Below are 12,444 nucleotides of genomic sequence, written 5' to 3' on the forward strand. Positions count from 1 at the left end.
GCAGGGGCTGCCGCGCCCTGTCGGGTCGATCCGGGTGGGAACCCAGATGTCTCCAAGATCCGAGACAGATCCCCGCCCCGCGCCCTCCCTGGGGGGCGGTCCCCGGCTTGGGCGGGATGGGCGGGCGGCTACTTAAGGTCGGCGACCCGTGGCCGCGGCTGCCGACTGGGTCCCCTGCCGCTGTCGCCACCATGGCTCCGCACCGCCCTGCGCCCGCGCTGCTCTGCGCGCTGTCCCTGGCGCTGTGCGCGCTGTCGCTGCCCGTCCGCGCGGCCACTGCGTCGCGGGGGGCGTCCCAGGCCGGGGCGCCCCAGGGGCGGGTGCCCGAGGCGCGGGTGAGTGCCCGGGGGGCCCCGGGGCTCCCGGAGTAACTCTCTATTGTAAGTTCTTGCAGATACAGCGCTAGGAAAAGGGGAGTAATTCAGGTCTAGAATGGAAAAACTGTTTTGTTGCTTTGTAAGTATCTCTTGCTGCTTCCGGGGCTCTGGCTCGCAGACGAGGGTGGGAGCCTCGGGGCCCTGGCTGTTCCTTCCCAGGAAGCTAACCTCACCTTGGCCGGATTTCTTTTCCCCTTTCCTCCTCTAACATCTTACCTCCTGTCTCCTGATTTCTCCTTTTCCTTCTCTGATTTCTTCTCCCCTCTGCCTCACTTCTCTCCTTCTCTCTTCTGATGTCTTCTTCCATTTACGATTCCTTGTTCTCATTTGATCTCTCTCCTTCTCCAATATTTCCTTCTTTCTTGTATGACCTCGCCTGTCTGCTTATGGTCATTACTATAATTTCTTCTCTCCTTTCTGCTGTCTTCCCTGCCCTGTCTGGTTTCGTGTTTTTCCACCCTTCTGCTGAGTTCTTCTCCCCACCTTGTTTCTCTGACTTCTCTCCTCTGATTTTTACTCCCACCAGATCTCTTCTCCGGCCAGAGGTGACCTGCACCTGCTGATTTTTGTCCTCGACTCCAGCCTAACCCTCCTGCGCCCTCCCTGGCCCCAGCCCCAGTGCATGTGTAATAGCCTCCCCATTTTTAACCACCTCATCTCCAACAGCCTCCTGCAGACCCTGGTGCATCCTCTTCTCCTCTTCCAAGAAATGAAATTTGGGGGTGGTGTGTTGTGGGGCAGGAGGGAGGAGGCAGACAGCGCAGGAGGCCACTTGGACTCAGCCATTTGGACCCTTCTTGGGGGTATGATGGGGATGGGTGCGGAGAGGAGAGGGGGCTCCTGTGGATCACAGGAGGCTCAGGTGGGCTCACCTCGGTTTGCGAGTGCACCCAGTTAGCGTGCACAGAGCTAGCGCCTGCTGTCTGCCAGGCCCCGTGCTGGAAATCTTTCCACTTCCAAAGAGCAAGAGCAAACAGGCTGTGTGACCTTCGGTCAGTCCCCTCCCCTCTTTGAGCCTCAGTTTCTCTATCTGCAGATTGGGGTTGGATAATGAGCTCTCAGAGCTCATTAGTTTCAAGAGCCATTGAAGATGCTGGAAGGGAGCAAGCTGAGGCCCTGGGGACCCTTAGATTTACTATTGCCATCTGAGGGGTCTACCTATCGTCCCAGAGCTTGTGATCTTGGAGCCTGGGGCAACCCCTGCTACACTGTTTCCTAGCTGGAGGTCCCTGGCAGAGTCCCTTCATCTCTCTGTGCCTCGGTTATCACATCCAATTGGCAATAAGAAAAGAAGGGAGGCTGGGCGTGGTGGCTCACGCCTGTAATCCCAACGCTTCGGGAGGCCAAGGCAGGTGGATCACCTGAGGTCAGGAGTTCCAGACCAGCCTGACCAACATGGCGAAACCCTGTCTGTACTAAAAATACAAAATTAGCCAGGCATAGTAGTGCATGCCTGTAATCCCAGCTACTCAGGAGGCTGAGGCAGGAGAATCGCTTGAACCCAGGAGGCAGAGGTTACAGTGAGTTGAGATTGCACCATTGCACTCCAGCCTGGACAACAGTGTGAGACTCTGTCTCAAAAAAAAAAAAAAAAGAAAAAGAAAAAGAAAAAAAGAAAGAAAGAAAAGAAAGGAGCAGGGAGGTAGAGCCCTCTGTACCCTCCATCACCAGAAAAAGCTGAAGAGGGGCTGAGTAGGAGGGACAGATGCTGGCCAGGGCACAGGATTTGAAGCATAAAACTCTTGCCCTGTTTGCTGACTCATTGAGACAGGGTGCCCAGAAGGGGATAGACTTCCCTGGGGCGTGGGGAGAGCAGGAGGCTCAAGTGAGATGCTCTTGGTGCTAGAAACCGCCCTCCCTCGTGCCCGGGGTCTCTCCCTGCCAGGACCCTGCCCCGCTTAGACTCTGCCCTGTCTCATCCCAGCCCAACAGCATGGTGGTGGAACACCCCGAGTTCCTCAAGGCAGGGAAGGAGCCTGGCCTGCAGATCTGGCGTGTGGAGAAGTTCGATCTGGTGCCCGTGCCCACCAACCTTTATGGAGACTTCTTCACGGGCGACGCCTATGTCATCCTGAAGACAGTGCAGCTGAGGAACGGAAATCTGCAGTATGACCTCCACTACTGGCTGGGTGAGGCTGGCCCTGCCCAGCCCCTGCCCCAGCCCCCATTCTGAACAGTGCAGACCTTTGGGGCATGGTCCCCAGGGAGGGAACTGATTATTGAGCACCTAGTATGTGCTGGGCCCTTGACTGGTTCATGCCCTGAGACTCTAGAGCCAGCCTGGCCAAGTTCACACCCCCACTCTGCCCCGACCCATGTTCTGTCCTTTGGCAAGTCACTTAGTGTCCCTGTGGAGTGGACATGATGATAGCTCTGCACTACCTCACAGGAATGTTGTGAGCGTTAAACACCTTACTGTGACACTCAGAACTGTGGGTGAATTGGAGACCCTGGACCTCTCCACAACTTCCCTGGCCCAGCGCCAGGCACTCCCCAGTTTGCCCTTGAGTCAGGAGCCCGGAGTCCCTGCCACACCTCTGCCGTGGGATGCTATAAGTTCTGCCCCCTTGCTGAGCCTCAGTTTCCTAATCTGTGAATTGATCTGATGCTCCCAGTCCTGAGTTTACGCTCAGGAGGGCTGAGAATGAACATAAGGGAATGTGACAGAGCTGGGAGGATGCTTAGAGAAAAATGAGGTCCATTGTCCTGTTATACAGATGGATTAACTGAGGCTCACAGAAGGCAAGGGCTTTCTCAGCTTCTACAGCTAGGTCAGGGCAGTGCTGGGGTTCCTCCTCCTCCTCCTCTTCCCCAGGGGTCTGGGATACTTCTGGAAAGCCAGGCTCATGTTGCTCTGATGTCCCCTAGGCAATGAGTGCAGCCAGGATGAGAGCGGGGCGGCCGCCATCTTTACCGTGCAGCTGGATGACTACCTGAACGGCCGGGCCGTGCAGCACCGTGAGGTCCAGGGCTTCGAGTCGGCCACCTTCCTAGGCTACTTCAAGTCTGGCCTGAAGTACAAGGTGGGTTGGGCCCCACCTTGCTTGAGCGGTAGGGACAGATGCACCAGTAACAGGGCTCACTCAGGCCCATCTATCTTTTGGCCTTGTGATGCAGTGGGCAGACTGATCAGAGGTCAGGCTTTGGAGTCAACCAACATTGTGTTTAAATCCTGGCCTCTTTCTAGCCGTGTGAGCTTGGACAAATCACACTGCCTTTCTGAGCCTCTGGTTCCTTATCTTAAAATGGGGAGAAGAAAATTCCCCATAAGTTCATAGTGTTGTCTTCCTAGCGCCAACAGTGAGGAGTGGACCAGAGGTGAAAATCCAGTTCTTCTTGCAGGCGCTGGGGGGGGGCTTTGGCCTAGTCCTGTTCTGGTACCCCTTAATTCTTAAGGCCTTGCCAACAGAGGGCCCCGTGTTAAGTATTTAATAGGGCATTGTTAGTCACATCCCTCTTTCTGTTCACTAGAATCCCCTTTGAACTTGAACTCTTCAGAGTCTGGATCAAGACAGAGCTCTTTTCCCAAGCTCCTAGCCAGGTGGGGCAGAGCAAGGCCAAACTGGGAGCTCCAAGAGGCTGCACTCTAATATGCTGGTGACTTCCTGCAAGCCACTTGACCTCCTTGAGCCTCCCTTTCCTCTCTGGTTACCTGAGAGCCAGTTGTACCTGCCCTACAGGGCTGGGAGAGGATTTGGTGCGGGGGTGGCTGGGAAATGCCTTGCGTGGGGCTTGGCCATCTGGAAGGGCTATGGAAACACTGTAGTTTTACAAAGCTGGGGTTTTCCTTGGTCAGGATAGAGAAGGGGATCACAGGCTTTCACAGCCAGGTGGGCCTTAATGTCAGAGTCCAAATCTCATTTTACCAGGGGAGAAGGGGAACTGAGACACAGAAAGTCTTAAGCAATTGGCCCAGAGTCACACAGCGAATTGGTGCCAGACCCAGGACTAGAACCCAGATGTTTTGACTCTTAGCATTCTTTCCACTAAACCAACATACCTCTAAAGACGAGGGTCCTAGGGTAGGGTCCAAGCCTGTCTGTGCTGCTGATGTGCTGTGTGACCTTAGAGAAGTCACTGTTCCTCTCTGGACCTGAGGATCATCTATGTCAATGGAGTGGTGACCTTGTCTGCCCTGGTGAGGCATAAGAGATTGAATGATGGGAAAGTGCCAATGAGACTCAGATAGCAATGGGCAGGGCGTGTCCTGGGAACTCGCAGTCCAGGGCTGGGCAGGGCTGGGCTGGATTCCCTGGAGCCCCTTGTGCCAGTTTCCCCTTGCACCGAGCTCCTCCTGCTGAGGTGTCCAGCTCTGCCTTCTTCCCACAGCCCTTTCTGGGGCCTTGATACCTTGCAGAAGGAGAGGTGAGAAGTTTGGGAGCCAGTCCCCTGAGCTGGAGAAGGACCAGGTCTTTTTGCAACTTCTGGAGCAAGAAATGGAAAGAACACTTGCCCAGGAATCAGAGAGATTGGGATTCAGGTCGGAAGGCTACCTTCTGTAATTGCTGTGAGACTTTGGGCAAATCTTGTATCTTTGGGCGGGTGTTCTCAATCATCCTCCATTCATCATTCATTCAGCAAATATTTACTGAGCCTCAATAACAGCAGCACCAGCTCATTGTTGCTACACTATGGCAGATATGGTACTGGGAATGTAGGTTATCTCGTTTCAGCCTCACAACTGTCCTGGGAGGTAAGTAATTCCCATTCCATTTTACAGATGAGACTGGAGGCTCAGAGAGGTCACATAACTATATTCAAACCAGGATTGTGTTCCCTTAACTCTGCCGGGCCCTGTGATGGGTGCTGGGGTGCCCAAGTGAAGAAGGTGGGTCCCTGCCCTTGAGAGTGTTCTGAGGAGTTGCGGATACTGGCAGGTTCACGAAGAGTTAATCCATTGCCTCCAGGTGGGATGACGTGGGATCCCAGGGAGTGCTCAGCTCTGAGAGGGGTTCAGGGATGAGATAGATGAGTAGGTGTTTGCTAATCTATCTTGTCCTAGTCACCGTTTCTTAGGGCATAACCTGACAGTCTAACATGGTTACAAATATGAGAGTTCTCATATACACAGAAAGGGTGATTTTCCAGGTCAGAGAATGTTGCAGAGCAGGTCATAGGCTCCCAGATTTTTAGGAATAAACAAGGATGATAAGAACCCTTACCGTGTGTTAAGCCTTGACTACAAGATCTCATTTAATTCTCACTGTAGCCTTTAGGGTGGATGGTAATGCTCCATTTCATAGATGAGGAAGCTGAGGCTCAGAGGAGCAAACTAACTTGCCTAAGTTCACACAGCTAGTAAAAGGTGCTTATCATTCAACACTTATCTATTACTTTCTGTGTGTCAGGGACTCTTCTGGGTGCTTTACTCATTTAACTCATTTTACCCTAACAGGTAGGGTATCTGTTAGCACCATTTTATAAATGAGGCTACTAAGGCACAGAGATGTTAAGCAACTTTTCCAAGGTCACACAGCTAGTAAGTGATTGGACTAGTGTGCAAACCCAGGTGTGAAGGGCCTAGCACAGACCTGGTTCAGAGTAGACATTTGAAGCCTCCCTGATCTTTGATCCTTGCTCGGATATGGCCTGGGATCTACTTGGATAGCCAGGTTCCCCGGCCCCCCAATGATTTTCCAGGATGTTCTTGGATCACACTTGAGGAAAGCTCTAGCCGGGCCCAGATTTGGGGCTTCCATCCTGAAAGGCGCTGGCTCCTGGTGTGAATTGGAGGCCCAGGGCTGGTCTTGTTTACCACCTTCTGCAAGTCCTCAGTCTGCCCCCGCACTTGGCAGGTCCAGCCCAAGGTTCTCGCCCCAGCGCCCTCATCAATTATAGATCCCGGAGGAGCAGGGCTTGTTATGCAAGACTTGTTCCTGTGAAAGCCTCTTCCTCTGAGCCAATTCTGTCCTCGGAGTGTGAGAAGGGGCAGGGAGGGGACAGCGAGCCACTAGAAAGGGCTGACATGGGGCTTGGCCCTCTTGTTCTGTGACCCCCAAATCCTTAGATCACTGCCCTGCAAGAGAGTTCAGAATCCCTTGATTCCCCGCCCCTCCTCCTCCCACTCCGCAGACCCCCATTTTTCCACTGAATCCTGGAGACCCCGTGGGGCTGGGTTATTTGAAACCCATTGTTCAAATGGAATCTGGGCTAGGCAGAGACCTAGGAGCCCTTGGACCTGAGGAACACAATTGGGAACCCATAGAATCACTGGAACCTTTCTGTCCTCCCTCTCTCCTATTCCTTAGATAAGGAGCTCTGAGTTTAGAGGGTGGAGGGGCCCAAGCCGGATCAATTCATTTTTCTTTGTTTTAGAAACAGTTTAACTTTTGTTTTCATGTAAATCTTCATTGCTTCTTTTCCTCCTTCTTCTGACTACAAGAGTAATATAAGCTTATTGTAAAATGTCAAACATTACAGAAATATAGGTTCTAGAAAATAAAAGCCCTCCCAACATGATTCTCCCCTTGGAGATATATATCATATAGTGGCTAATTTCTTTCTGTCTCTCTGAATGTATATAGGTAGACAGACACATATATATGTAATCACTTTAATTTGGAAAGTGGCTTTTAAAACAATTTATCCTGTAGAATTTTGTTCAAATAATTTGATGCCAATCTTGCTCACCTAATGATTAGACCATAGAACGCAGCAATCAGTGCTAAAGATGATAGTCAAAAACAGGAAAAACTTCAAAAAACTTCTTTCCCCTGCCCTTGTAGATCCACTAATGTCTTCTAGGAGCTTGCTTTAATATATTTTTGTTAATTAATCTTTCCAATTCTAATTTCCTAGACCAGTAAAATTAGAGGAGTTAATTAATCAGGAAGCTCATGGCTGCAATAATTCAACATCAAGAGTTATGTTATAAGGCCGGGTGCGGTGGCTCACACTTGTAATCCCAACACTTTGGGAGGCCGAGATGGGTGGATCATTTGAGGTCAGGAGTTCAAGACCTGCCTGGCCAACATGGTGAAACCCCGTCTCTACTAAAAATACAAAAATTAGCTGGGTGTGGTGGCGGGTGCCTGTAATCTCAGCGACTCAGGAGGCTGAGGCAGGAGAATCACTTGAATCTGGCAGGCAGAGGTTGCAGTGATCTGAGATCGTACCACTGCATTCCAGCCTGGGCGATGGAATGAGACTCAGTCTCAAAAAAAAAAGAATTATTTTATAAATAAATACAGAGAATTTTTAAGAAATGAGATTTATGACATGAAGCAACCCTTTTCCTTTTTAAAAAATAGGGTAAAGATTTTAATAACAAAAATGAAAGGCATACTTCAACAAGTAAAATATTTAGAGGGGTAAAAATTTTTTCTTTCCCCCCATTTCCTTGTCTCTGAGGAATCAATAGAAACAGTGAGTCCTTCTAGCACCTTTTGGAAAAGGTTTGCACATCCACTCTCTCATTATGTCCAGTTGAATGAAGTCCCCTGGTCAGGAGTTCCTAGGCTGACAGTTGAATAAAGCTGGGTCCCTGGAAGGGGGATCTTGGGGATAGAACCCAGCACTGCCGCCCAGCACTGGGCTCTGGACACAATGCTTAATCTCTTTGAATCTCAGTTTCCTCGCCTTTGAAGTGGGAAAATTATTAATAGTTCCTGCATCAGGGGCATGTTGTCAGGACTTCATTGCATGCTCTTAAAGCAGGTGCCCCAGCTTTGGCAAAGCTCGGTAAGTGGCAGCCACTGTGCTTGTTTCAGGTAAGCACAGCTGAGCACAGGTGAGCGCAGGGTGTTGCATTTTCTTCCCTGGCGGTTCTTCCTCACTTGCTCTGGGCAGGCTTGGTTACATCGGTCTCAGAACCCTCCTGTCTTTCTGCGCTTCCCCTACATTGCCCTGACCTATGTCCTTTGCAGTCTGCCTGGCTCTCCAATCCCAGACCTCACGGCCATCCAGCCCTCGGACCCCCTCAGTTGTGACTGCAGCTGGTCAGTCCCTCACCCCAGAGTCCCAACTCACTCCTTCCTGATGATGGAAAAAGTTACTGTCTTGCTTCCCAGTTTTGGGCAGCAAATTCAGGAGCAGAAGTCACAGTCTTACCCTTTGCTCCACACCGAGGTCAGTCATAGCGTGGCCAACCCACAGCTCCCTTGGAGCGGCCCTGGAAGCAGGGTGGAAAGACAGGTTGTTAGCTCTGTGAGCACTGGCCGCCCTGCTAGTCCCAAGGGACTCTTGAAAGGCCTTAGCTGAGACCAAGAAGGGACACCAGGGAATCCTCCAGCCACTGGCAACCCAAAAACATCCATTACTTGAAAGAGGGCTCTGAATAATGGCTTGTTCCTGCCTCCCATCCTGGATGACTGAGTGATCTTTGCTCTAAGAAAACCTGATATTGGCTGGCACAGTGGCTCATGCCTGTAATTCCAGCACTTTGGGAGGCCAAGGCGGGAGGATCACATGAGGCCAGGAGTTCGAGACCAGCCTGGCCAACATGGTGAAACTTCATCTCTACAAAAAATACAAAAATTAGCTGGGCATGGTGGTGCACATCTGTAATCACAGCTACTTGGGAGGCTGAAGCACAAGAATCGCTGGAACCCAGGAGGTGGAGGCTGCAGTGAATTGAGATTACACCACTGCACTCCAGCCTGGGCAACAGAGCGAGAAAACCTGATATTGAGAGAAGAATGTGGATCTTACAGATTCAGACATGCCTGGGTTTGAATTCTAGCTCCACCACCTTGGGCAAGTCCCGTCACCCGTGGGCCCCATTTTGCACATCCATGCGATGCAGCAATGACACCTCCCTTGCAGGCGATGCGTGAAGAATGCCCGGCACAGTGGGCATCATCATTTCACAAACACGTATACTGCTGACACGGGAAGACAGAGCAGGAGCCCAATATACACGGACTCCCTTTGCCCCTTGCCCTCCTCGAGTCTGTGCGGCTAGAATTAGACTTAGCACAGTGGGGTGAGGGGCCCTGGATGGGGTGGCTGCATTGCTGGCCTGAGGGCCAAAAAACCCTCTGCTTCCACCCCCTTGTGTCTCCGGAGCAGGGAGACGAGCACCCGATTGGGAGGAGGAAACAAGGTTTCCAGCCTTGGCTTGGCCACACACTTGCTGAGCGCCCTTGAGTAAGTCACTTCACTTCTCTGGGCTTCAGTTTACCGTGGGTAAAGTGGGGTGCTGTAGAAGGACCTTTCCAACTCTGATTTGACAACTCTGGGGCATGGAGCTGGGGACTGCTCACAGGAAAGCCCAGCTGACTTTCCTTGGCTTGCTTCTGAGTGAGGGCAGTTGTGACTGCAGCAGGGAAGCTCTCCTGAACGCCTTGCTCTGGGATGGAGTAAAGATTACAGAGGGTTGGGGAGCAGGAGCTTGTGTCTCCACTTCAGAAAGGAGAGGCCTGAGGCTTGGAAAGGGCAAGTGACTTACCCAAAGCCATCCAGCATTGTTGTGGCAGGGCATCTGTCCCTTACCCATAGCTGCTCTGAAGGGACTGCTGGGTGGGAGTTGTGGCAGTACCGTAGGGGAAAGCAGAAGGGTGGCATGGGCTGGAACAATCCAGAAAGACTTCCCAGAGAGCCTTGAAGGATGAGAAAGATTTGGATTAGTACCTCTCAAAGTGGCTTTTGCAAAATACTCAAGCTGGAGGCAGGATATGGTGAAGAAAAGTGGTTCTTGGGCTGGGTTCAGTGACTCACTCCTGTAATCCCAGCACCCAAGGATCTCTTGAGGCCAGGAGTTCAAGACCAGCTTAAGCAGCATAGTGAGACCCCATGTCTACAATAAAATAAAATAAAATAAAATAAAATAAAAAAGTAAGCTGGGCACCGTGGCTCATAACTGTAGTCTTAGCCACTCAAGAGGCTGAGATGGGAGGATCATTCAAGACCAGGAGTTTGAGGTTACAGTGAGCTGTGATTGTAACAGTGCACTGCAGCCTGGGACAGAGTGAAACCCTGTTGAAAGGAAGGAAGAGAGAGAGAGAGAGCGGAAGGAAGGAGAGAAAGAGAGAGAGAAAGAGACGAAGGAAGGAAAGAAAGAGGGAAAGAGAATGAAAGAAAAAAGGAAAGGAAAGAAAAAAGAGGGAAAGAAAGAAAAGCAGTTCTTGGTTCAATAAGATAGGGAAATACTGTATAAAACAAAAGGCAAGCAGGTGTATTCACCATAGGATTTGACAGAGCCTTTATTATGCACATGCGTGTTGTATAACAGTCAGGGAGGGCGAATGAGAAGCATTCCCTATGCTTATTTGACCGTGGAACTCTTTCCTTGCAGAATGTCTTAGGGGACTAGTGTGCCTTTGGGAAATGCTGGTTTTGAGGAAGGAATTGTTGCAGTTTTTTTGATTTAGAAAGTGGCTACAGGGGTCCTTGTTAGTAGAGTATGGGATTCAAAGGGGTAGCAGAAAGACGCAGTGGGCAGGGAATCTCTCACTTCTTAGCTGTGTGGCCTTGGGCAAATTTTATTCCTTTCCTAAACCTCAGTTTCCTACTCTGAAACAGTCTCAAACAAGATAATGGGTATGAAAGTCCTGAGTTAACTGAGAATCACTGTGTTGCTGGAAAGCCGCTGGTCCACAAGCCAGAATTTCCTTTACCTCAATTCTGTCCCCTTCTTCCATATCTGCTTCCCTGGGCCTTCTCCCCTGGGCTAATGCTGTCTCTTTGGCCCCACAGAAAGGAGGTGTGGCATCAGGATTCAAGCACGTGGTACCCAACGAGGTGGTGGTGCAGAGACTCTTCCAGGTCAAAGGGCGGCGTGTGGTCCGTGCCACCGAGGTACCTGTGTCCTGGGAGAGCTTCAACAATGGCGACTGCTTCATCCTGGACCTGGGCAACGTGAGTCCTGCTTTCCTCTTTCCCAGGAGCCACTGAGGTGCTCCTGGTCTGACCAGGGACTTGGGTACATCCACGTGAACAAATGCATAGATGCAGGTGGGCAAACCACAGGGACCAACATTGTTCACATACAGATATGTCTGTATGCAAAGACTCCCACAAATGTAGACTCACACCACGGGTATAGTGCGTACTTGGACTTTGATTGACATATAGACTTCCTGGCACCTTCTGTTCATATGTACATCTTGTGTCCTTTTTCACATGCTTATAAATAGATAACAGTCATGGGCAAACACTCTGGGCTTTTGCCCACCAGGTGTGCACATGTGCACCATCATGAATGCCCACACATGTATACTCGGGTATGTTGTTTAAGGTCCCACATGTGTATGTCATACATGTAGTTGCACATGCCCATGATCTATGACAATGTGTGTGGGATGCCCTTACCCAGGCCCACCTTATAGATGTGTGACGCTTTGTACACACTCATCTCACAAATCCCTGTGAGCGCAGACCTGCAAATGGACACGGCCCTTCTACCCCAAAGCTCATATGCTTATACACCTGTGATATAATGTCCGTGCAAACATGAGCACACACTGATTTAGTGTAAGCTTTTTATTAAAGCGTCATAGGCACACAGAGGAGTGTGTGAATCCTGAGTGTACAGCTTGATGGATTACACAGAGCGAACACACTCACGTAACACTGGATCATGAAGCAGAACCTCACCAGCCCCTAGAAGGCCCCTTTTGCCCCTTTCGGTGCCCTCACCCCAAGGGCAACCATCATCCTGAACTTTCTCAACAGCATAGATGAGTTTTGCCTGTTTCTGAACTTTATAGACACGGAACCTTGTTCTTTTATCTCTGACCTTTTGCTCAACATTACATTTCTGAGATGCATCCGTATTGTTGCATTTAGTTGTAGATTGTTCATTTTCCTTGCTGTGGAAGATTCAGTTGTGTGGGTGTACTATGATTTATGTATCCTTTATGTTGTTGATGGGCACTTGAGGTGGCTTCTGGTTTGGGGCTATTACAGACAGTGCTACTCTGAACATTCTTGCACAAGTCTTTTGGTGGACATACGAACATACTTCTGTCAGGTATTTTCCTAGAAGGAGGATTGCTGGGTCATAAGGAAATAGGTATATTTGGCTTTAGTGGCTATGGCCAAATGGTTTTCCAAAATGGTTGTGCCAATTTATATTCCCTTCAGCAGGCAAACATTTTTGCACACATTCTAGATGTAGTTGTACCTG

The 12,444-nt window shown here is 50.4% G+C and overlaps 1 protein-coding gene across 10 annotated transcripts in view; it reads left to right on the forward strand.

The window, feature by feature from the left end:
* GSN (gelsolin) overlaps positions 1-12,444 on the forward strand; it is a 64,475-nt gene that overhangs the window by 31,375 nt on the left and 20,656 nt on the right. For 5 of the 10 annotated variants that reach the window (XM_063697015.1, XM_055351828.2, XM_063697016.1 and 2 more), the window contains 3 exons: positions 2,302-2,506; positions 3,246-3,400; positions 11,013-11,174. In XM_063697015.1, coding sequence (XP_063553085.1) covers positions 2,311-2,506; positions 3,246-3,400; positions 11,013-11,174 — 513 coding nt within the window. In that variant the 5' untranslated portion in view covers positions 2,302-2,310. Of the gene's footprint in view, positions 1-72; positions 336-385; positions 457-2,301; positions 2,507-3,245; positions 3,401-11,012; positions 11,175-12,444 lie in introns of those variants that run through there. The other 5 variants (XM_019033272.4, XM_063697013.1, XM_063697012.1 and 2 more) reach the window with 3 other exon arrangements.

Source organism: Gorilla gorilla, chromosome 13 (genome assembly GCF_029281585.2).
Source record: "Gorilla gorilla gorilla isolate KB3781 chromosome 13, NHGRI_mGorGor1-v2.1_pri, whole genome shotgun sequence".
In the NCBI taxonomy this organism is placed as follows: Eukaryota; Metazoa; Chordata; class Mammalia; order Primates; family Hominidae; genus Gorilla; species Gorilla gorilla.